Source organism: Saccostrea cucullata, unplaced genomic scaffold (genome assembly GCF_032062105.1).
Source record: "Saccostrea cucullata isolate Sc308-1 unplaced genomic scaffold, CSIRO_AGI_Scuc_v1 ctg8689, whole genome shotgun sequence".
Classification (NCBI taxonomy): Eukaryota; Metazoa; Mollusca; class Bivalvia; order Ostreida; family Ostreidae; genus Saccostrea; species Saccostrea cuccullata.
In genome coordinates, this window is record NW_026937049.1 from 53132 (window position 1) to 76305 (window position 23174).

The following is a 23174-nucleotide window of genomic DNA, read 5'->3' on the forward strand; positions in this document are numbered from 1 at the left end:
AAAAAGGAACAATAGATATTTATTTAAAAGAATTATTGTCTCCGAGAATATACAAAACTATATGGGATATATGCAATATGCGCAATATACAGAATTATTTCAAAACTAATTTTACAGTTAAAGAATAAAAGATACTGAGTGATATACACACAACAGGTAAGCATTCATCCTAAGATATGTCATTTTCAGCTTTTAAAAAAAAATCATTCTTGTCATTTAAAGCATTCACCGCAATGCATTTATGTAAATATTTGATTTCCATTTTCACAATTGCACTAAACTCGATTTATTATAACTATTTTTAACTTTCCTCTTATTTGGAAATACTGACCATGCCCTTCAAAATGTATTGATACATATACTGTCTCACCATTTTGCAAATCCATATTTTGATTTTTAAAGAGTTATTTTTCCGCCACATCATTAAACAGCAATTTCTAAAACATGATTACATCAAAGTAATTCAATCTACCATGAGAGAGAATTCTTTGGAAAAACCTGTAATTCAAAATGTCTTTATGTTTAAATTATTTTAAAAGATACGAGGGTATTTATTCTATCTTTAAGCAAGCACAATGGTTCAACCTTCAGTATAATGGCATTGAAACGAACATGCATCATTCTTAAAGGAAATTAAAACGGGGTAGGAGCTCTCATTGACTGTATTTATGTAATTAATTCAATAGAAATGGTTTGGGGCAAATGTGGAACCTTTCATGAAAAGAAGGATGTTTTTCTTTACCCGGATTTTAAAAGTCCAAACATGCATGCCTATCAACTGAGAATAAATTTTTGTTGAGAATATCAAAAGATTAATTTATTCCCTTGCCTTGTATAGATGTGTAAAATAAAAAATTAAGTAAAACAAATCAATGATAATGATTTTAAAGTAAAATCAAATATAAATCATCATTCGATCACCTTTGAAATTTGAGAAATAAATTGCTTGTCATGAGTCCGGTCATATCTTAAACAACAACAAAAATAAGAAAAATATTATTGCTCTAATGTATTTAATAATATTTTATTGGAGAAATTGATTGAGCCATGTTTATGTCTTTATTAGAAACTTATTTCGACGTAAGAGAATTTCTCTATTTTTTTTTCAATTTTCTACGGTAATTTTAACAATTTGTGTTTCAGAAAATGATCTTTTGTGTGGTATTGTTATTATCAGCATCATTTGGGATTGCAATAGGTAAGTATTTCAATTTTATTGATTGTATCTACCTGAAATGGAGATTATTTCATGCTGTGCTACTTTAAAAATCATTATGCAATCACTGTATTCATTATCTATTTATTCTATCTTTAGGGACAGCACTTTTATTGCTGTACAATATGACGGTTTTCATAAGTATGATCTACTGCACATATTATTCAAAATTTAAGTGCAGTAACTGTCATTCCAATCAACATCAAACAAAGCTGGTTAAATCTCATATAATTTATGTTTTGATTTTGATTCACAACAAAAAATATGGATTTAGATATAAAGATGCCAAAGGGGACCAACGAGATCAAAGTCCAATACGTATAATACAATCATCTCCTTATATACCATGTGGCAATTATATCATATAAATTTACCCCTTTGAAGAGGTTGATCCATAGATTTATCGACTTCACAGAAAAGCATATCGACTGAGCATAGTATATATCTATCCATCGACCTCATCAAAGAGATTCACTTGTTATGAGTATTATCTGGGATCCCATAGAGGGGGTTGGTGCGTGCGCTCTACTCATATACTAAAATGAATTCATTGATTGAAATCTCATTGTAATTTATCAAAAATTTTTGATAAGCAAGGGTTCCTTTGTGAAATGTGTGAACCAAGGGTCAGGGGTTCATGTGTGGTAGTGGCTCTACTGATTACAGCTGACTACTACTGATTAGTTGAAATGCATTTTTTTGTTCCCCTACTCTGTCTATAGGTATTGAGTAACCAAAGTAAGAATGATAAGTGTATAGTTATGATAAGCAATGGTGCCTCTTTCAAAATTATGAATGCAATGACGTCTAGTTTAAAACATGAACCAAATTCAATCGTTGGAAAGTTGTTGGAAAGTTGTTGCATGATGCTCAGGTGACCTATGAGGCCCATGAGCCTCTTGTTTTTCAGAAACATGAAGTCATACACTGTAATAGTTAAATTGTGAAATTTGTACCATTTCTTGTTTTACAAAAAAAAAATTCCCCATTTTAAGAAACATCAAGTCTATATGCATTTCAGATTCTATAAATAGTAAATCAAGTCTTTCTGCTGTTATACTGAATCATGTGATCAAGTTTGAGCAAATTAGAGAGCTTGGAATAAATGATATAAATAATATAACGAAATATTTATACCTACAAGTTTGCAGCAAATCTTTCGGAATTAATGCATCATGTATCGTGATCATTGCAAGAATAACCATACATACCCATCTGTTGTGTGCAGCAAGTTTGCAAGAAACATTTAACACATTGCCTTGCATTTTTTAAATTCAAATTTTTATAATTTTATTTCACATGTGACTGTAAATATTAGGAATCATTGTCTAGTTTTCAGATATACCAAAGACATTGGCATCAGGTAGGAACGTGGTATAATGTATGCATAACAGACCTTTCCAACTATCGTTGATACCCTTGCAAACAAGTACCCAACTCTCAGTTGATTCGATACATGAGACTATGCTCTACGTATGGAAAATTTTTAAAACAAGATAAATTATCGAAAAAAAAATGAACAATTTGCTTAAAAAAGAATACAACGGTCTTATTAAAATTCTCGTTAAAACCATATCGAAAATTCTGTGGTCGATACATCACCTTGTCAGCAAATACAAATCAAAATTTAGTCAAATTCTGAATGACTATTTTCATACTAATTGTGAAGCCATTATAATCATACTGAAATGTTGACGGGTTTGTCTCTTATTTCTCAATGTTAACAGGTAGCACACTGTGGGTATGACCGGTCGGCAGGAGATGTTTACTCCTCAATGACACCAAATCTTACCTCTGAGGTTTTTGAGGACATTGTTTGCTCTGATCTAATTTTGTTTTGTTTAGAATGGACATTTCAGCTTGAATACTGTTTGTTATCTCCACATATTTCATTAAGCGTTTGCTTTAGATTTTCGACATACTTGTTGCAAACACAAAAGCTCTCCAAAAATGTAATGGTGTCGAAAAATTTTTGCAGAAATTGTAATTACATGTTAGCAAAGAATTTATTAATAATTTTCGCATTAGCTTCTTACATTTAGCAAAGCACTTTATTAAATTTAATCTTCCTACTCCAATAAAGGCGCTCTGTTGAATTCACAACCAAACGAATAACGTTTAATGTAATGATTGAAAATAAAGGCATTGTGCATATCACATTTCATCTCACTGTTTGCTTTTGAATTAAGTTTTTCCACTGTTTTTTTTTTTCAGTTTTGAGAATACCCAGTATGTTTCAATATATTATTTTTTAAAATGTTTTTTTTTCACATTCAAAGGTCAACAGGATCCGTGTTTAGAAAATGTGTATTCAACGATTCCTCACTTAGTGAAAAGGAATCCGTCATACGCAATGGATGCGGTACCAATATGTGACAGATACCTACCAAAACAATGGTATCGGGCGGGATTTCATAGCATGCCAACCTTCGGCCCGAAACTGACAGACTGTGGGACATTATATCCGTACTGGATGAATGGTATACAGTTATGTTTTCTTTTTCTTTAGTCACTGAATTAACATGCATTGAAGGAACTTTGGTTTTATTCATATACAGAGTTATAAACATGTGAATTTATATATCGATTTGTTTGGATTTGGCTATTAGTAACCTAGAATTACTTTTTATTAATTTTAAACCTTTAAAATTTATTGATGAATTTATTGATGAATTAGCTAATTTTTAAGTTATTAATGTATAATTAGTTAGCATATGAGTATAAATCAAGGCTTCGTGTATCATTTCTTTAAATTTCTTTAACCTCTTCTCAATTTTATGTATAGATTCTTAAACGTTTTAAAGCATCTGTATTTTATCTTCCAATTTAATTCTTTAAACGTACAGGTTGTATGGAAAAAAATTCAAGTCTTCCAAAATTAACGGTGTGTATATTGTCTTATTTTGATAGGATCACTTCCTGGTAATGGGACAGTTGCAAACGTCACAGTTTGTCAAGTGGGATTTGAGAACAAATGTGCCACTTCTCATACAATTCAAGTGAAAAACTGTGGACTGTACGCAGTGTACGAATTAACTCCACTGACTTCTTGCAATGCAGCTTATTGCTTCCGTGAGAAAAAAATATTTTTTACACATAAATCTCTAATTTTATTTAATTATGCCCCCTATCAAGGATTCAGGGGTATATAGTCTTTCTAGTCCTTCTATCTGTCTGTATATCCGGATGAAAAAATGTATATAAAGTTTGATTGGTTGAAGCTATCATTTATGGCTCTAATGTTTCACAATTACATTTCTTATAACAAGGCATTTCTTTGAATACCAACGTATTTGAACTTTTGATCTTGACCTTAGTGTACGTTCGACCAATATTTCAAGAATTGACCATACTTAAAACTTTGGCCATAACCATTGAACAAATGGTGCTAGGGCTTCCATCCTTCACATGTGTATTCCTTTTCCGGAGAACTTTACATAAATAATGATTTGAGTTTGCCCTACTATTAAACATTTTAAAGCACTGTACATAACTTTTGAACAGCAACAAATTGGATAATTCTGACCTTGGACATTGAACAACATTTGGGAAAAAAAACTTGGCAATAACCTTATTTTTGAAAAGTTGGTGCAGGGGCTTCCATATTTTACAAGTGTATAGATTTACAAGAGGTCCTTTACCTTGGTACAATCTAACACTATGTTTTCATCCATCGACCTTGAAGTGTTGACTCGCAGACTTCATCTTTTGTCAAAGGCTGTAATTACATCAGTGTTTAATTTGTATACGGTGTGCATTCGGAAGACCGTTTCCAGATCTTGAATCTTAAACTCATTTTCTGTTTAAATATCCATGTATTTTTTTCAACTTAAATATACATGTATGTGTATGCTCAAATTTTTAGTTTTTTTTTTATTTCAGAACCAAGCACAACATGTAAGTAACCAAAATAAGCATTGTTTTGCTTTCTTTAATTTTTACACAAGAGAAAGATTAATATATTAAGAGTAAAATCAGCAAGAAATTCTTTCCACAAGATCCATTGCAATCTTTAATAGACGTTTAAATAATCACGAGGATAATTTCCTGGAGTCATTTTCAGCATCATGCATATTGTTTTCATATATATATTTTTTTTCAATTCCGAGCACCATTTATTATTTTTTCATTACTTTTGACATGGCTCACTCATTTACGACCTCTTGTGACATTAATTTGCCCTATGAATTGATTTTGGTCTAATCTTCTAATCTTCACGCAATTTACTGACTAAGCCAAGAGGTTCTTGGATGTTTACTGTTCTATTATTTCCGTTCAAATTACTGAGTAATAATTCTGCACACAATCAAACCAAGCATCAGCCTCAAAAAGGAAAAAAGGATGTAATAATTTGAGTAAGAAGCTATTTGATTATATTTGTTTCCTGATTTTGATATCAGATCAAATAATGCTTAATATATATAATTTATATGTACTGATAATATATTTAATGTTCACTGAAAATCATAAATGAATCATCGAATGATAAAGCGTTTCTGTAGATCAATGTTATATAAATAAAGAGAGAGAGAGATTTTATAAATGAAATATAAAATTAAAGTTACCTCTGATTTTATTTTAGGCGTGGAAGGAGTGCCTACAAATATATCTGTCTCCTACTACAATGTTTCGTGGGAATCATTACCGAATGAAACTGCTCCTTATCGAATTCATAAACCGTCAGTGAATCTTGTATGCAACTTTGAACCTATCAATAACGGGGGACTACTTTATGAAGTCAATTGGTTTATCGATAACAAAGAAGTACTTAGGAATCAAACATTGTCCTCGGACGAAAGGATGAATGCAATTCTTAGTGCTAGCCAAATTCTAAGAATTAATGGACGAGCGGGATCTATGGTATGATTTTTTTTTAAATCGTCCTTTGTTATATTTGTAATTTTGAATAAGCTTGATAACATTTAACAGTACTTTGATAATAATTAAGAACAAGAAATATTGTGAACACACGATGTTTAATAAGAATTATCAAAATATTGCCTTTCTTCACCCTTTATTCTGCATGACAAAACTTTGAGTCAAGAATCTATAGTTAGATATTTGTTTTTCAGCTATGCATTTCCATCGCTTAAATTGATGTTTCTGTACCTAATATTTTAATCACAAACATTTCATGAGAGAAATATATATATATATATATATATATATCCAAAGTTTGTATATAATAAATTATATAATAGTCACAGACTCACTGTGTCCGCCAATTAATATTTAAAAAAATAAAAAAACGACAACACAAGTTGTAAAACGTTAGCGCTTTCATTCAAATTCTTCAGACGTTTTACTTTGAACATTTGACGTTAAAATGTTATGGTATATATATATATATATTATAATAATCAGTAGAATTATTCTCCCTGAATAATAGATGTCATTTTGAAAAAAAACGCTTTCGTAATACGAAATATTTATTTAGAGAGTTAATAATTTCATATATCACACGTATAAAAAAATAAGTAAATTTAAGTAAATTCAGAGTTAAACAATGACGTTACCTGAATAAAGAATTTGGATATTGTTTCCTGACAGGGATATCAATAACTAACTGTCAATTTCTCTATCAAGATCCACTGTGTGGTCGGTGCAAAGTTTAGAGCAGAGGATTCTCCTTGCTCATCTAAATCCAGTCCATTGTTTTTTGCTGGAATAAAGGTAAGGGAGATGAAAAAATCTTAATCTTTTATTAACATGCTAAATGAAGGAATTCCATGGTTTTTCCTTTTATATGAATATCAATTTCCAAATGTTGAGAAATAGTTGAAAAAGCTTTGCATAATTATTCATTTGTTTACTTCATTAGGAAGAGCTTTGTGACTACTCTATTATATGTCTCAAAACCTCCATTCATATAATTTTTTGCGTGTGTAGGGGATCGATTTCTTTAAATGTTTGTAAAAAATATTACCCATCCTTGTTATTTTTTAGTAGTAATCTGTTAAATTGTTACATTGTCATTGATACTTAAAGGTACTTGGACACAGATTTGAAGTTAATTTTTTTTCTATAATATTACGACTTATATATTGTAATAGCATTTCACACAAAAATTAATTTAAAATCTTATTTCGTTTCAAAGTTATTAAAATTTTAATTTTTTTGGCGCGTTTGATTGACACATCTTTGCACTTTCGCAAATTTTAACTTTATCTTTAATCCTTAGGAAAATTGACATTCTTGTTGTTTATTGATTAAAAATATTAATACTATAATCCAGAAAATTCAGAGTAGACAAGTTCGAAAGCAAAACAAACACACAATATATTGTCAGTCCGTGTAGTTGTTGTGAGCAGACTTTGGCGATTAAACGCACCCAGTGAATCAAAACACCAAACAATAGCAAAGCTTTCGCGCTGTTTACAAAAACTGTGTACATAACACGCGTGTGCTCGATTTGCTAAACTCTGTACACAATAAAATGACGATACTTGTGAAGGAGTTTTGCTTTCTAACATTTTTACTCTAAATAAAATTATTTTCCGGATTTAACATGTTTAAGTTTTAATGTTTCTGTTTTAATACACAACAAGATTGCCACTTTTCTTAAGGATTAAGAAAAAAGTTAAAAATTGTGAAAGTGAAAGGATGTGTCAATCAAACCCGCCATAAAATTAAAAGTTTTTATAAATTTTAAATGAAATAAGATTTTTAATTATTTTTTGTGTGAAATGCTATTAAAATATAAAATTCGTGATATTATACAGAAAAAATTAACTTCAAATCTGTGTCCAAGTACCTTTAACAAGAAGGAATAAAAGAATTTTTTATTCAGGGATAATCCCTGCGTAGAATTGCCATTTTTACGTATCAAAGAAATTGGTTGAAATTGGATCAACAGTTCTTGAGAAGAAGTCGAAAATGTGAAAAGTTCAAAGACAGACAGACGGACAGCTAGTCAGACAGACAGACAGCCGGACGCCGGACAAAATGTGATCAGAAAAGCTCACTTGAGCCTTCGGCTCAGGTGAGCTAAAAATGCAAGGCAATAAACTCATGATATTTGCTATCATCATTTTATTTTCAAATTTATATCAAATTGTGATGCTTTTAATCAATATAATTCTATGCATAAGTGACAGCAACTAGAGTGCTGAAATTTTATATTCCTTAGACTAATGTGACCTGTTTGATAGTAACAATGAAGTTTCTGTATAAGTTTTGTATCAGGAACAGGTCACATTAGTCTAAGGAATATAAAATTTCAGCACTCTAGTTGCTGTCACTTATGCATAGAATTATATTGATTAAAAGCATCACAATTTGATATAAATTTGATAATAAAATGATGATAGCAAATATCATGAGTTTATTGCCTTGCATTTTAAGCTCACCTGAGCCGAAGGCTCAAGTGAGCTTTTCTGATCACATTTTGTCCGGCGTCCGGCTGTCTGTCTGTCTGTCTGACTAGCTGTCCGTCTGTCTGTCTTTGAACTTTTCACATTTTCGACTTCTTCTCAAGAACTGTTGAGCCAATTTCAACCAAACTTGCCACAAAGCATCTTTGGGTGAAGTGGATTCAGGTTTGTTCAAATGAAGGGTCACGCCCTAATACAAGGGGAGATAATTGGAAATTAATAAAAATTTAGTGTATGTTTTAAAAATCTTCCCAAGAACCACTGTGCCAGGAAAGATTAAACTTATGGGGAAACATCCTCAGGTAATGTAGATTCAAGTTTGTTCAAATCATGACCCCCGAGGGTAGGGCGGGGCCACAATGGCCGACCAAAGTTTTACATAGAAATATATAGGAAAATTCTTAAAAATCTTTTAAAAAACAACAAAGCCATAATTGATCATAATGATATTCAATCATCTTCAGGTAATGTAGATTCAAGATTGTTCAAATCATGACCCCCGAGGGTAGGGCGGGGCCACAATGGCCGACCAAATTTTTACATAGAAATATATAGGAAAATTCTTTAAAAATCTTCTCAAGAATAAAGCAAAGCCATGATTTGTTATGGGACTACTTTTGGATTTAAACTTTTCAATAATAAACCATTTTCTACTTTTTCCTAGCCACAGTGCTCAGGTGAGCGAGTTGGCCCATGGGCCTTTTGTTATATTAAGGTTCATAAACCCTCTGCTCACTCATATAAAATGTTGCTTGAACCTCAATGATATATTAATAAATAATAAATATATTTCATAAGTAAAATGCAAATAATGGTAGCATAGCCTGCGGGGCAAAATTGGACAAAAAAGACACTTAAACTTGACAAATCTATGTAGGACTAACAGACATTTATGTCATAAAGAGTTATATCTCCTATCAGAGTATCGATGAACCTTAAATAAACGTTGGTTGATTAAATCAAATGACATATTCACAAATATATCTCGTAGGAAGCAGTTCTGATTTTGTTCATTCCGTTTACTCTACAGATAATCAAAACACAACTGTTCATTTCCATGTCATGATAATTGAAAGTTTTAATTTATTGTGTTCCTTCTTCGTTTTAGCTTTTAAAAGATAAGTTCGAAATTAAAAGGAACGAAAGCTGCCTTCTTCAATATCAGTTTACTATTCCGTTTGCCTTTAACACTGTGGTCATTAACAATACAGAGATAGATGCATTTTTATACATAACTACTGATGTTAACAAAGACGTTCCATCTGCATGCGATGATAACAACTATCGCAATTGCGAAACAAAAATAGCGTCTTACAGATTTAGCGAAAGGAGTCAATATGAAACAGATGAATGGAAGAGTATTCGAAACTGGACATTTTACAATACTGACGACAATGATTACAAATCTGAGAACCATCACATTACACTGCGGCTAATCGCAGAAGGACCTCCTGGTGATCTGCATACGGATCCAGTCAGGATTTTTGAGAAGATTCATCTGCCAGATGTAAAGGTACTCATCATTATTTCTTTCAGTATTGAAAAATACATTTTTTGAAAACAAAGAAATATTAAACCAGTATGGAAAATGTTTTCGCTGCATCTTTGACATAATTAGATGTTTTGAAGGTCCAAATTTGCGCTGCTCCTACGGTTTTAGCTACTTGAATGGTTTTATGGACATTTGTTGGGGTGGAATACTGTTCGTTATAATGAGCCCTATATAGGACAATAAATTACATCGTTTAAGACTTTTGAAGGTGACAATTTTGAAAAAAAGCACGTTTCATAAATCTTTGCTAAGGCATTGTCTTATTCCTCAAACAGTCGCCCGCGTGGCGCAGTGGTTAGAGGGTCTGCTCTAGAGTCGCGAGGTAAGAAGTCAATCTTTACGTCGCGGGTTCGAATCCCACTGTGGGACGTGGAGACCGGTCCTTCGGATGAGACCGTATAAACCGAGGTCCCGTGTCGCAGTAGGTGCTGGCACGAAAAAGATCCCTCCCTGCTCGATGGCCCTGAGTGCCGAGTATAGGACAGAATTTGTAGCTCTCCACCGGCAATGGTGACGTCTCTATAATTGTGCAAAAGTCTCGAGAGGGACGTTAAACAATATACAATCAATCAATATTCCTCTAATACTTTTTATATCTAGAACTGATTCAAATGCAAACTTAAAAATACTGGTTCGTTCAGAATTTTAGCTACCGAAATGAAATACAAGTCTGTAGGTATGCTTAACAAATTCTTACAGTATCTTTATACACAACTTCATGAAATTAATGATTTCACCTTTTAATACAGGGTCATGATTTGATAAAATTTAAAGCAACTCTTTCTTAAACTATTTTGAAGATAAAATTAAACATAAAATAAATATTTTGTCAAACTCACTATCATAAGCAAAATCGATTATGGTCAAGGTTTTTTTATTTATTCATTCTGAACAAATATAATCGAAATTAAAAATTTAAGGCTTTTTCTGCGTTATTTTGCAAACTTCTGTATAAAAAGTCAACGTCATAAAGTGGTTATAATTTAAGAAAATGTGTTTCTAAAGATATTGGTAACAGAATCCAGCAATGTATGGAAAGGACAACAATGCTCTTCAACAACTGATCCAAATATCCGTACCTTTGATGGGTTAGTAGTTAATAAAGTTAATAAAGTAGTTATGACGAAATTATATATATATATATATATATATATATATATATATATATATATATATATATATATATATATATATATATATATAATATATGCGTCCGGTCTATCGGGTATACTCGGACTTCACCGGACGGTATACCCGATAGACCGGACGCATTTCATAGCGGTCCGGATTTCTTTCTTCATTAGTGTTCTTAAAATTTCCAATTCAACATGTAATTTAGTATGTAAATATCTAGTGTTTAGTAGTTTAGTAGAAGTGCTAGTTGTTTTTGTTAATCTTTTTCCTTTGTTCTTATGACTTTTTAATTTTTTTCTTTGTCCTGAGGAAGGGACTGGGCGTCCCAAAAATTTGACAATTTTTATTGTTCGTGTCGTTGGTCACGTTGTTCACGTCATACAGTATATTAAATTTCTAGTTTTGCATGACATATTCACATTGACGGTAAACGTTTTACCACATTTAAATGTAAAATTTTCTCCGGTTTTTAAATAAGGGCAGGTTCCACACAGGGGATCCATACATTTGGCTACAGTGCGTTTTTCCTCATCCGATGAGAATCTGGCTCTTGTTAGGAGTTTCTTTAGGTTTGGAGGTTGGCGTCGGCTATAGATGATGCTCTTCGGGTCAATTAATTTTTTAAATTTTGGGATTGCTGTAAAATAGGAAAACACTGTTTTACGGAGTTATATGTATATTAAGGTTCCGTGGATGTCATGCAAAACTAGAAATTTAATATACTGTATGATTTGTACTTTATGCGGGGAAAACTATATTGGACAGATCGGTAACAAACTAGTTGACCGTGTAAGAGTCCATAAACAACAAATACGAGACCCCTCCGTCAGGAATACACCTTGCAGTGAACATTTTGATTCATGTGCGAATGGAAACTTTTTGATATTTCCATTTTATGAAATCACAGAAGGTAATGAACAATTACGGAGGGCCAAGGAAGATTATTTTGTTAAATTAATTCAGCCTAAATTAAATGTAAATTGAACATTTTAGCTCTAAAGAAATGGTCCATTTTATTACAATGTACATGTGTTTAACTCTATACATTTGGCGCTTTTTTGACATTTACCTGTGCAAATGTATAACGTTGCCTTTGTGACGTCATAATAACGACGTCATTACAACGAAGTTGTATTGTTTTTATTATCATTGTTACACTCTGAAGAGCCGTAACGGCGAAAGCGCTCAGTGTAAAAAATTAAACGTAAACTTGTTTGTTTATCTTGGATTTAATTTTGATTTATAACTTAACCTATACCATGGACTTCTACAACATTTTCCCTATTTATATATATATATATATACGTATATATACGTTTATCAGTTTGAGTAGAAAATATTTATCCAAAACAAAATACATGTCTCAAAATTATTGGCCACAGTAGTCATTAACGATCTTATTAATTTGAAAACTCTCTCTACGTGTATATAAATCTCCATTTTGAACTGAATTTTTGATAAACAGTTTGCTCACAGTCTTTAATTAAAATAAAGCTATCTCTGCCTTCACTTTAACATACCAAAGCTACAATGTTTGACACTGTGACTACTTTCACTAAGTTTGCATGGTAATTTTTTCCCATAGGGACTTGTATCAATGCATGTTGATTGGAACATTTCAGCTGTACAAAAATGAAGCTTATAATCAAGAAGTAAGTGATATCTATTGATTTAGAAGATTAAAGCTTCTCATGAGCATTTTTATTATGTAAGAATTAGTAAACAGATTATTTTGTATGTGAAAGAATGTAAATACACTGTACTTGCAAATCCATGGAAATTCTAAGATGTCATATTAATAGTACGGTATATCTTGCACAATGCATTGTATAATGTAATCAATTGTGTAATTTTATGAAATTGTGGGATATTCATTGAGTCTTCTTGCAAATCATGCGCACTAGAAGTCCCACTACTAATTTTTAATGTTTATTCCTTGTAACATGTTTTAACATAGTATTTTTAGTGGGGTTTTTTCACAACAAAGCGGAATTAGTAAAATAATACTTAATAATGAAAATTTACTTTGAGCATCAATAATTGAATTTTTCATGGATCTTTAAATTGTTTGATTATTTTAAATGGCAAGTAAAATTAAATCAGAGTCTGAAGAAAAGGAGGTCAAAAACAGAATATTTTTTATATATATTTAAGAATTTTTACGTACATGTACTTAGGCATTATGAATCTTTCCGCGATTTTCTTAATGTTAGACTAATTGAGCATGATTTTCAATCGCAAGGTTCAAGAAAAACACTATATGTGCCAACCAGATGCAGCTTGTAACTGTGCTGCAGCTGTGAGATCAGGAAGAGATATTTTCACAATAGATATTTGTAATGGAGGACAACAAATCATCAATTTTCCTCTATGCGATGACGGTGTTTTAAAAGTTGTGAAGAAAAACGACCGCCGTTATGAGGTAGGTATTGCAGTACTGCTTGATTTTTTTTAAATGATAACTAAAGAATTAGCTCCCCAGGCCCTTGACTTGAAAGCAGTCAGCCTCTTTTGTAAACTATTGAACTGTTCTCTTTTGAAATTTTAATTAAAAAAAACAATCAAACAAAATATTTAAAAATCGGAACAAATAATAAGGACGACTTAATCTCAATTTTTAGGAGCTACATATACCTGGTTCCAATGTGTTTTGCACTAAACAACGGTAATATAGACAGTCTCTTCTTTCATTATTCATAAAAAATCTCTTTCCGGTTTCTTTAACACTTTTTGAAAAAGTCACCTTCCATAAATAGAATACAATAGTTCTTAAAGATGCATGGATACAGATTTGAAGTTAATATTTTCTCTATAATATTACGACTTATAAATTTTAATAGGATTTCACACGAAAATATATTAAAAATCTTATTCATCTAAAAGTATTTAAACTTTGAATTTTTAGATGGGTTTGATCGACACGTCCTTGCTCTCTCACAAATATTAATTTTATTCTTAATACTTAGGAAAACTGGCAATCTTGTTGTGTATTAATGAAAAATTTTAATATCAAAATATTAAGCGCACATAATTATAGCAATTTCTCAAAACCCAAAGGGTGTCATTTATAATGTTCTGTTAACGTAAAATATCTCTATGAAGGACTTTAAACGTCCTACCAATACATTGTTCAAAGCAAAGGGCAAAAGAAAACAAACTTTGGTCAAATTTTGTATATATATTTTTCAAAAGCAAAGTATCATTTATGAAACTTTATTTCAAAATAGTACCAAATAGGGTACATTATTCAAACAAATATAAGTATATCAACATCCTAAATAAATGTAGACGAGTTTCTCAAAATAATTCTCTAATGATTACTCTTGGTTCAAGAAACAACCAAAGAAATAACTTACTAAATAAAAAAAATAAATGCAAATGAAATGTACGCACATTAATTTTGAAGAATTCCTATCAACTTTTCAAAAGCACATTTTTTCATAAAGAACAAAGCATACCGGTATATTGAGGGCAAGTCCTCTTAACGATGCTTAGATCATAGAATATACAACATAAGTAGGACAAGATTAATTATATACAGCTATGGTGGCAGAGGATAGTTTCGAATAAAGTACCGGTCAAAAAATAGAAAAAATAAAGAAACCTGAGGTTTGAAGGCATATTCTAGGTAATTTTATAGCTAGAATATTTTATGGGTGCATTTGGAGGGAACTGGTGGCCTTGTATATTTTATTGAAATATGACACTCTAGTGTCACTACTACTGTATATGGGATATGGACTAGAAATACGAAACTAAGCTCAAAACTCGCTCTACCGGTATTTCACCAGAAAAGCGGGGTGGGTTCACAGGATGAATTGTAGCTTGAAAACGAGGTGGTTGAGCCATTATCTCTTGCTGTTCATTGGTATGTACAAATGTTATTCTGCAATTTGTGTGGTAGCTTAGGTCAGGGGCACGGGCCTGGAAGCAGATGTGGCTGCGGCGAAATAGTGAAAATAGGCTTGATTCTCATGAAATTTTGAGATTGTCCCTGCGCCATCTTTGGGGCTTATTGTGTAAGTTGTACATGTTTTATTCCTAAAAGCTTCAAATTTCTCAAGGGACTACATCATACTATTATTACATGTAGAGGGAATTTAAAATTTTTCAATGCACATTTTTAAAGCAGCTCAATATTAAGTAAACCGTCAGTCAAACGTTTTGATTGCAAAAAAAACTATCCTCTGCCACCTTCAAGAATGCATCAATTTTTAGAAATGTGAATTTTAGTCTGATTTTCATACAAAAGGGTTTATTTATGTATGTCAATTTAAAAAAATACTTTGTTTCTGTTATTTAAAATCTGTACAGTTAGGTATATTCACTAAAAAGCAAGGGGGGTACTCTTTTCCAGCATACATTTTTAAAGACTTTGAACCATCAGCATAATAAATCATATAAGATTCAGGCATTTTTTGCCAGAGAATAAATCAATTGTTTGAATTTGATACTTTGGGTATTGTCGCATAATTAAAATCATGTCTTGCTTTAATTAATTAAATCTAATTAGAATTTAAGTGTATTAATTAGTGCGATATCACTGAAATTACATATATTTGCAATTTTTTCAACCTAATTTACTAAATATAATTATTTTGAAAATAAAAATCAGTCAGCATACCTAAATGTCACTAAACCTAACCATATATAGTACAAAAAAACTTTATTTGCTTTATTTTTCCAAATTTAACCTATTCTGTTATTGATATTTTCATGAAATATGCCCCCCCCCCCTTTTCAATTTTTCAATTTATCTATATTTAAATGTGACAGAATCTAAATTTTTCAATGGTTTGCTATAAAATGACTATTTTTCTTTAAATAATAACAAAACAAAGAGTTTATATTGCATATTTAATGAAGTAATATCAATAAAATGTGCATTCTCATGTAATTATTGACAGAATCTAAATTTTTCAATGGTTTGCTTTAAAATGACTATTTTTCTTTAAATAATAACAAAACAAAGAGTTTTTTCAATTCTGCTAGGCCCATATAATCTGCCCACAATTGCCCAGGATGGACAGAATAATCACTTTTAGTATTCAGGAGAATGAAATGTATGTATTTGATTAATCATAACTGTTAAAAGTGAATATCAGACACTTAGAAAGAATTCAGCTAGGACAAACAAATTTTTACAGTGCATTTTCATTACACTGAAGATATGGCTGCAGGGGTAGGGTGTTGAACAGCCATTTCCTGGACACTTTTTCTTTAGCATATGATGCAAGAGGGTTTTTTGCATATCATGATAAATATCTTGAAAGTTGAAAGGGGTTTTAACTTTGCAAAGAAGTTATAGGTATATAAAACCAAGTGAAAAAGAGATAAAATGGAATTTCATAGAACATGAAAAATAGGGGAGTATTTGATACATGTGAGTACATTTCACCAAGATGTGCCCTTTATATTTGACTTTTTACATATAAATGTACTTGAAATAGATTAAAATTACCATTTAACATTTTTTGCTGGTATATTTATCATCTGGAGTTGTTAGAATTGCATTTGTTTTATGTGTAAGAAACAATATGGGGTTAAGGTGGTTGACCGAGAATTGGTGAGGTCTCTTATTTGGCCATAACTTTTTTATTTTTCAATGAATCAAGACATATTTGGTATATTTTTACTCAGAATTGCATGTTCTTTTTGAATTGAGCAAGGTTTATTACTTTCAAGACAAAATTTGAAAGTTAAAGGTGGCAGAGGATAGTTTCGAATAAAGTACCGGTCAAAAAATAGAAAAAATAAAGAAACCTGAGGTTTGAAGGCATATTCTAGGTAATTTTATAGCTAGAATATTTTATGGGTGCATTTGGAGGGAACTGGTGGCCTTGTATATTTTATTGAAATATGACACTCTAGTGTCACTACTACTGTATATGGGATATGGACTAGAAATACGAAACTAAGCTCAAAACTCGCTCTACCGGTATTTCACCAGAAAAGCGGGGTGGGTTCACAGGATGAATTGTAGCTTGAAAACGAGGTGGTTGAGCCATTATCTCTTGCTGTTCATTGGTATGTACAAATGTTATTCTGCAATTTGTGTGGTAGCTTAGGTCAGGGGCACGGGCCTGGAAGCAGATGTGGCTGCGGCGAAATAGTGAAAATAGGCTTGATTCTCATGAAATTTTGAGATTGTCCCTGCGCCATCTTTGGGGCTTATTGTGTAAGTTGTACATGTTTTATTCCTAAAAGCTTCAAATTTCTCAAGGGACTACATCATACTATTATTACATGTAGAGGGAATTTAAAATTTTTCAATGCACATTTTTAAAGCAGCTCAATATTAAGTAAACCGTCAGTCAAACGTTTTGATTGCAAAAAAAACTATCCTCTGCCACCTTCAAGAATGCATCAATTTTTAGAAATGTGAATTTTAGTCTGATTTTCATACAAAAGGGTTTATTTATGTATGTCAATTTAAAAAAATACTTTGTTTCTGTTATTTAAAATCTGTACAGTTAGGTATATTCACTAAAAAGCAAGGGGGGTACTCTTTTCCAGCATACATTTTTAAAGACTTTGAACCATCAGCATAATAAATCATATAAGATTCAGGCATTTTTTGCCAGAGAATAAATCAATTGTTTGAATTTGATACTTTGGGTATTGTCGCATAATTAAAATCATGTCTTGCTTTAATTAATTAAATCTAATTAGAATTTAAGTGTATTAATTAGCGCGATATCACTGAAATTACATATATTTGCAATTTTTTCAACCTAATTTACTAAATATAATTATTTTGAAAATAAAAATCAGTCAGCATACCTAAATGTCACTAAACCTAACCATATATAGTACAAAAAAACTTTATTTGCTTTATTTTTCCAAATTTAACCTATTCTGTTATTGATATTTTCATGAAATATGCCCCCCCCCCTTTTCAATTTTTCAATTTATCTATATTTAAATGTGACAGAATCTAAATTTTTCAATGGTTTGCTATAAAATGACTATTTTTCTTTAAATAATAACAAAACAAAGAGTTTATATTGCATATTTAATGAAGTAATATCAATAAAATGTGCATTCTCATGTAATTATTGAATTCTGCTAGGCCCATATAATCTGCCCACAATTGCCCAGGATGGACAGAATAATCACTTTTAGTATTCAGGAGAATGAAATGTATGTATTTGATTAATCATAACTGTTAAAAGTGAATATCAGACACTTAGAAAGAATTCAGCTAGGACAAACAAATTTTTACAGTGCATTTTCATTACACTGAAGATATGGCTGCAGGGGTAGGGTGTTGAACAGCCATTTCCTGGACACTTTTTCTTTAGCATATGATGCAAGAGGGTTTTTTGCATATCATGATAAATATCTTGAAAGTTGAAAGGGGTTTTAACTTTGCAAAGAAGTTATAGGTATATAAAACCAAGTGAAAAAGAGATAAAATGGAATTTCATAGAACATGAAAAATAGGGGAGTATTTGATACATGTGAGTACATTTCACCAAGATGTGCCCTTTATATTTGACTTTTTACATATAAATGTACTTGAAATAGATTAAAATTACCATTTAACACTTTTTTGCTGGTATATTTATCATCTGGAGTTGTTAGAATTGCATTTGTTTTATGTGTAAGAAACAATATGGGGTTAAGGTGGTTGACCGAGAATTGGTGAGGTCTCTTATTTGGCCATAACTTTTTTATTTTTCAATGAATCAAGACATATTTGGTATATTTTTACTCAGAATTGCATGTTCTTTTTGAATTGAGCAAGGTTTATTACTTTCAAGACAAAATTTGAAAGTTAAAGGTGGCAGAGGATAGTTTCGAATAAAGTACCGGTCAAAAAATAGAAAAAATAAAGAAACCTGAGGTTTGAAGGCATATTCTAGGTAATTTTATAGCTAGAATATTTTATGGGTGCATTTGGAGGGAACTGGTGGCCTTGTATATTTTATTGAAATATGACACTCTAGTGTCACTACTACTGTATATGGGATATGGACTAGAAATACGAAACTAAGCTCAAAACTCGCTCTACCGGTATTTCACCAGAAAAGCGGGGTGGGTTCACAGGATGAATTGTAGCTTGAAAACGAGGTGGTTGAGCCATTATCTCTTGCTGTTCATTGGTATGTACAAATGTTATTCTGCAATTTGTGTGGTAGCTTAGGTCAGGGGCACGGGCCTGGAAGCAGATGTGGCTGCGGCGAAATAGTGAAAATAGGCTTGATTCTCATGAAATTTTGAGATTGTCCCTGCGCCATCTTTGGGGCTTATTGTGTAAGTTGTACATGTTTTATTCCTAAAAGCTTCAAATTTCTCAAGGGACTACATCATACTATTATTACATGTAGAGGGAATTTAAAATTTTTCAATGCACATTTTTAAAGCAGCTCAATATTAAGTAAACCGTCAGTCAAACGTTTTGATTGCAAAAAAAACTATCCTCTGCCACCTTCAAGAATGCATCAATTTTTAGAAATGTGAATTTTAGTCTGATTTTCATACAAAAGGGTTTATTTATGTATGTCAATTTAAAAAAATACTTTGTTTCTGTTATTTAAAATCTGTACAGTTAGGTATATTCACTAAAAAGCAAGGGGGGTACTCTTTTCCAGCATACATTTTTAAAGACTTTGAACCATCAGCATAATAAATCATATAAGATTCAGGCATTTTTTGCCAGAGAATAAATCAATTGTTTGAATTTGATACTTTGGGTATTGTCGCATAATTAAAATCATGTCTTGCTTTAATTAATTAAATCTAATTAGAATTTAAGTGTATTAATTAGTGCGATATCACTGAAATTACATATATTTGCAATTTTTTCAACCTAATTTACTAAATATAATTATTTTGAAAATAAAAATCAGTCAGCATACCTAAATGTCACTAAACCTAACCATATATAGTACAAAAAAACTTTATTTGCTTTATTTTTCCAAATTTAACCTATTCTGTTATTGATATTTTCATGAAATATGCCCCCCCCCCTTTTCAATTTTTCAATTTATCTATATTTAAATGTGACAGAATCTAAATTTTTCAATGGTTTGCTATAAAATGACTATTTTTCTTTAAATAATAACAAAACAAAGAGTTTATATTGCATATTTAATGAAGTAATATCAATAAAATGTGCATTCTCATGTAATTATTGAATTCTGCTAGGCCCATATAATCTGCCCACAATTGCCCAGGATGGACAGAATAATCACTTTTAGTATTCAGGAGAATGAAATGTATGTATTTGATTAATCATAACTGTTAAAAGTGAATATCAGACACTTAGAAAGAATTCAGCTAGGACAAACAAATTTTTACAGTGCATTTTCATTACACTGAAGATATGGCTGCAGGGGTAGGGTGTTGAACAGCCATTTCCTGGACACTTTTTCTTTAGCATATGATGCAAGAGGGTTTTTTGCATATCATGATAAATATCTTGAAAGTTGAAAGGGGTTTTAACTTTGCAAAGAAGTTATAGGTATATAAAACCAAGTGAAAAAGAGATAAAATGGAATTTCATAGAACATGAAAAATAGGGGAGTATTTGATACATGTGAGTACATTTCACCAAGATGTGCCCTTTATATTTGACTTTTTACATATAAATGTACTTGAAATAGATTAAAATTACCATTTAACACTTTTTTGCTGGTATATTTATCATCTGGAGTTGTTAGAATTGCATTTGTTTTATGTGTAAGAAACAATATGGGGTTAAGGTGGTTGACCGAGAATTGGTGAGGTCTCTTATTTGGCCATAACTTTTTTATTTTTCAATGAATCAAGACATATTTGGTATATTTTTACTCAGAATTGCATGTTCTTTTTGAATTGAGCAAGGTTTATTACTTTCAAGACAAAATTTGAAAGTTAAAGGTGGCAGAGGATAGTTTCGAATAAAGTACCGGTCAAAAAATAGAAAAAATAAAGAAACCTGAGGTTTGAAGGCATATTCTAGGTAATTTTATAGCTAGAATATTTTATGGGTGCATTTGGAGGGAACTGGTGGCCTTGTATATTTTATTGAAATATGACACTCTGGTGTCACTACTACTGTATATGGGATATGGACTAGAAATACGAAACTAAGCTCAAAACTCGCTCTACCGGTATTTCACCAGAAAAGCGGGGTGGGTTCACAGGATGAATTGTAGCTTGAAAACGAGGTGGTTGAGCCATTATCTCTTGCTGTTCATTGGTATGTACAAATGTTATTCTGCAATTTGTGTGGTAGCTTAGGTCAGGGGCACGGGCCTGGAAGCAGATGTGGCTGCGGCGAAATAGTGAAAATAGGCTTGATTCTCATGAAATTTTGAGATTGTCCCTGCGCCATCTTTGGGGCTCATTGTGTAAGTTGTACATGTTTTATTCCTAAAAGCTTCAAATTTCTCAAGGGACTACATCATACTATTATTACATGTAGAGGGAATTTAAAATTTTTCAATGCACATTTTTAAAGCAGCTCAATAGTAAGTAAACCGTCAGTCAAACGTTTTGATTGCAAAAAAAACTATCCTCTGCCACCTATATTTATCTAATACAGATAATTCATGGGTTTTTTTGTCGAGAAGTTTTTTTCTTTGTGACTTAGGAATGTTAAAGGCTTATTGACGTTAATAAATTATTATTGAATTCTTGAATATATTTTCAAGATATTGCTGCCGACTGGGACTGTAGTGGATATTTCAATTTACTGGGATACTGATAACGGCTGGTTTTTAAAAATCAGGATATACCCATCGACTTCAGATGTTGAAAACGTAGAAGGATTATGTGGAAATCTAGATGGAAATTGGAGAAATGACCGCAGAGGAAGAGATAATGTCCTTTACAACAGATATGAAAATAATCCTGATAACTTTTCACGAACCTGGAGGTATATATACTATTATTTATTTTTTCTCAACTTATCCAAGGCAATTACCAGGAAAAGCGTTTTTAGACACAATTTGCTAGATAAAACATTCTGAATATATGGTTCTCATTACTTTTATTCATCATGAGCTGAAAGCTCATGACCTTTTTTGATAACATTTTGCCCGTCTCCCGTCTAGCTTTTACCTTTAGTCTTTTCACATATTTGACTTCTTCTCCGGAACAAATGGAGCCAGAGTGGATGACCAAATTTTTACTTAGGAATATAAAAGAAAAATAAGATCGTTAAAAATACAATACTCAAAAACAGCAAAAGTATCCTCAATTTGTGTAGATTCACATTTCTTCAAATGATGATCCCTGGGGATGTAGGGTGGGGATCAAAGTTTTACATAGGAAACCATAGGATGTAATCTTCATATATCTTCTCAAGGACAGAAAATCCTTATGTTTAATCGTATTAATAGTGAAGTTTTTTTTCTTAAAGTGTTGATTAAGATTTGTTAAAATGATGACCCCGGAGTAAGGGTTGGGCAACGATGGGGGATCAAAGTTTGAAATGGGAATATATTTGTATAGAAAAAATGTAATTGATGGCTCAAAAGCCATATTTAGTTATATTGATATGAAATATGAAAGCTGACGTGCAGATTTAGATTTTGATCAAATGATTACACCCTTGGTAGAGTGAAACCACGATGGGTAATCACGTTTTAGATAGGAATCTTTCTCAGTCATTTATTTTATTTCTAAAAGAAATCGCAATTAATAGAATCCCAATTAATATATTTCTACCGCCTAAAAATAGTTTGCATTAGCAGGCTTGCTTTGGATAATAGATATACTAAACTATACAATTATAATTCATTGAAGCTCTTTATTGTGTTTTAGAGTCAGAAGCTTCGAAAACTTATTTATCAACAGCGAAGACGTACACAGTAGATTTCAATCAATCTCAAACACAATGATGCGTGTTTGTGTATGTGATAATTCAACAGGATCCTGGCAAACTTATTGTAACTATGGGGAAGTT

At 31.5% G+C, this 23174-nt stretch overlaps 1 protein-coding gene across 1 annotated transcript; it reads left to right on the forward strand.

The window, feature by feature from the left end:
- Positions 1 to 116: 116 nt before the first annotated feature.
- Positions 117 to 22142, forward strand: LOC134247113 (von Willebrand factor D and EGF domain-containing protein-like; the record flags this gene model as incomplete). Its single annotated transcript, XM_062729452.1, has 12 exons — positions 117 to 156; positions 1144 to 1198; positions 3496 to 3696; positions 4127 to 4288; positions 5099 to 5113; positions 5799 to 6076; positions 6803 to 6889; positions 9698 to 10102; positions 11147 to 11229; positions 12861 to 12927; positions 13518 to 13697; positions 21919 to 22142. Coding segments are annotated over exons 2-12 (1754 nt in total), but the record flags the coding sequence as incomplete, so codon positions are not given.
- Positions 22143 to 23174: the final 1032 nt, after the last annotated feature.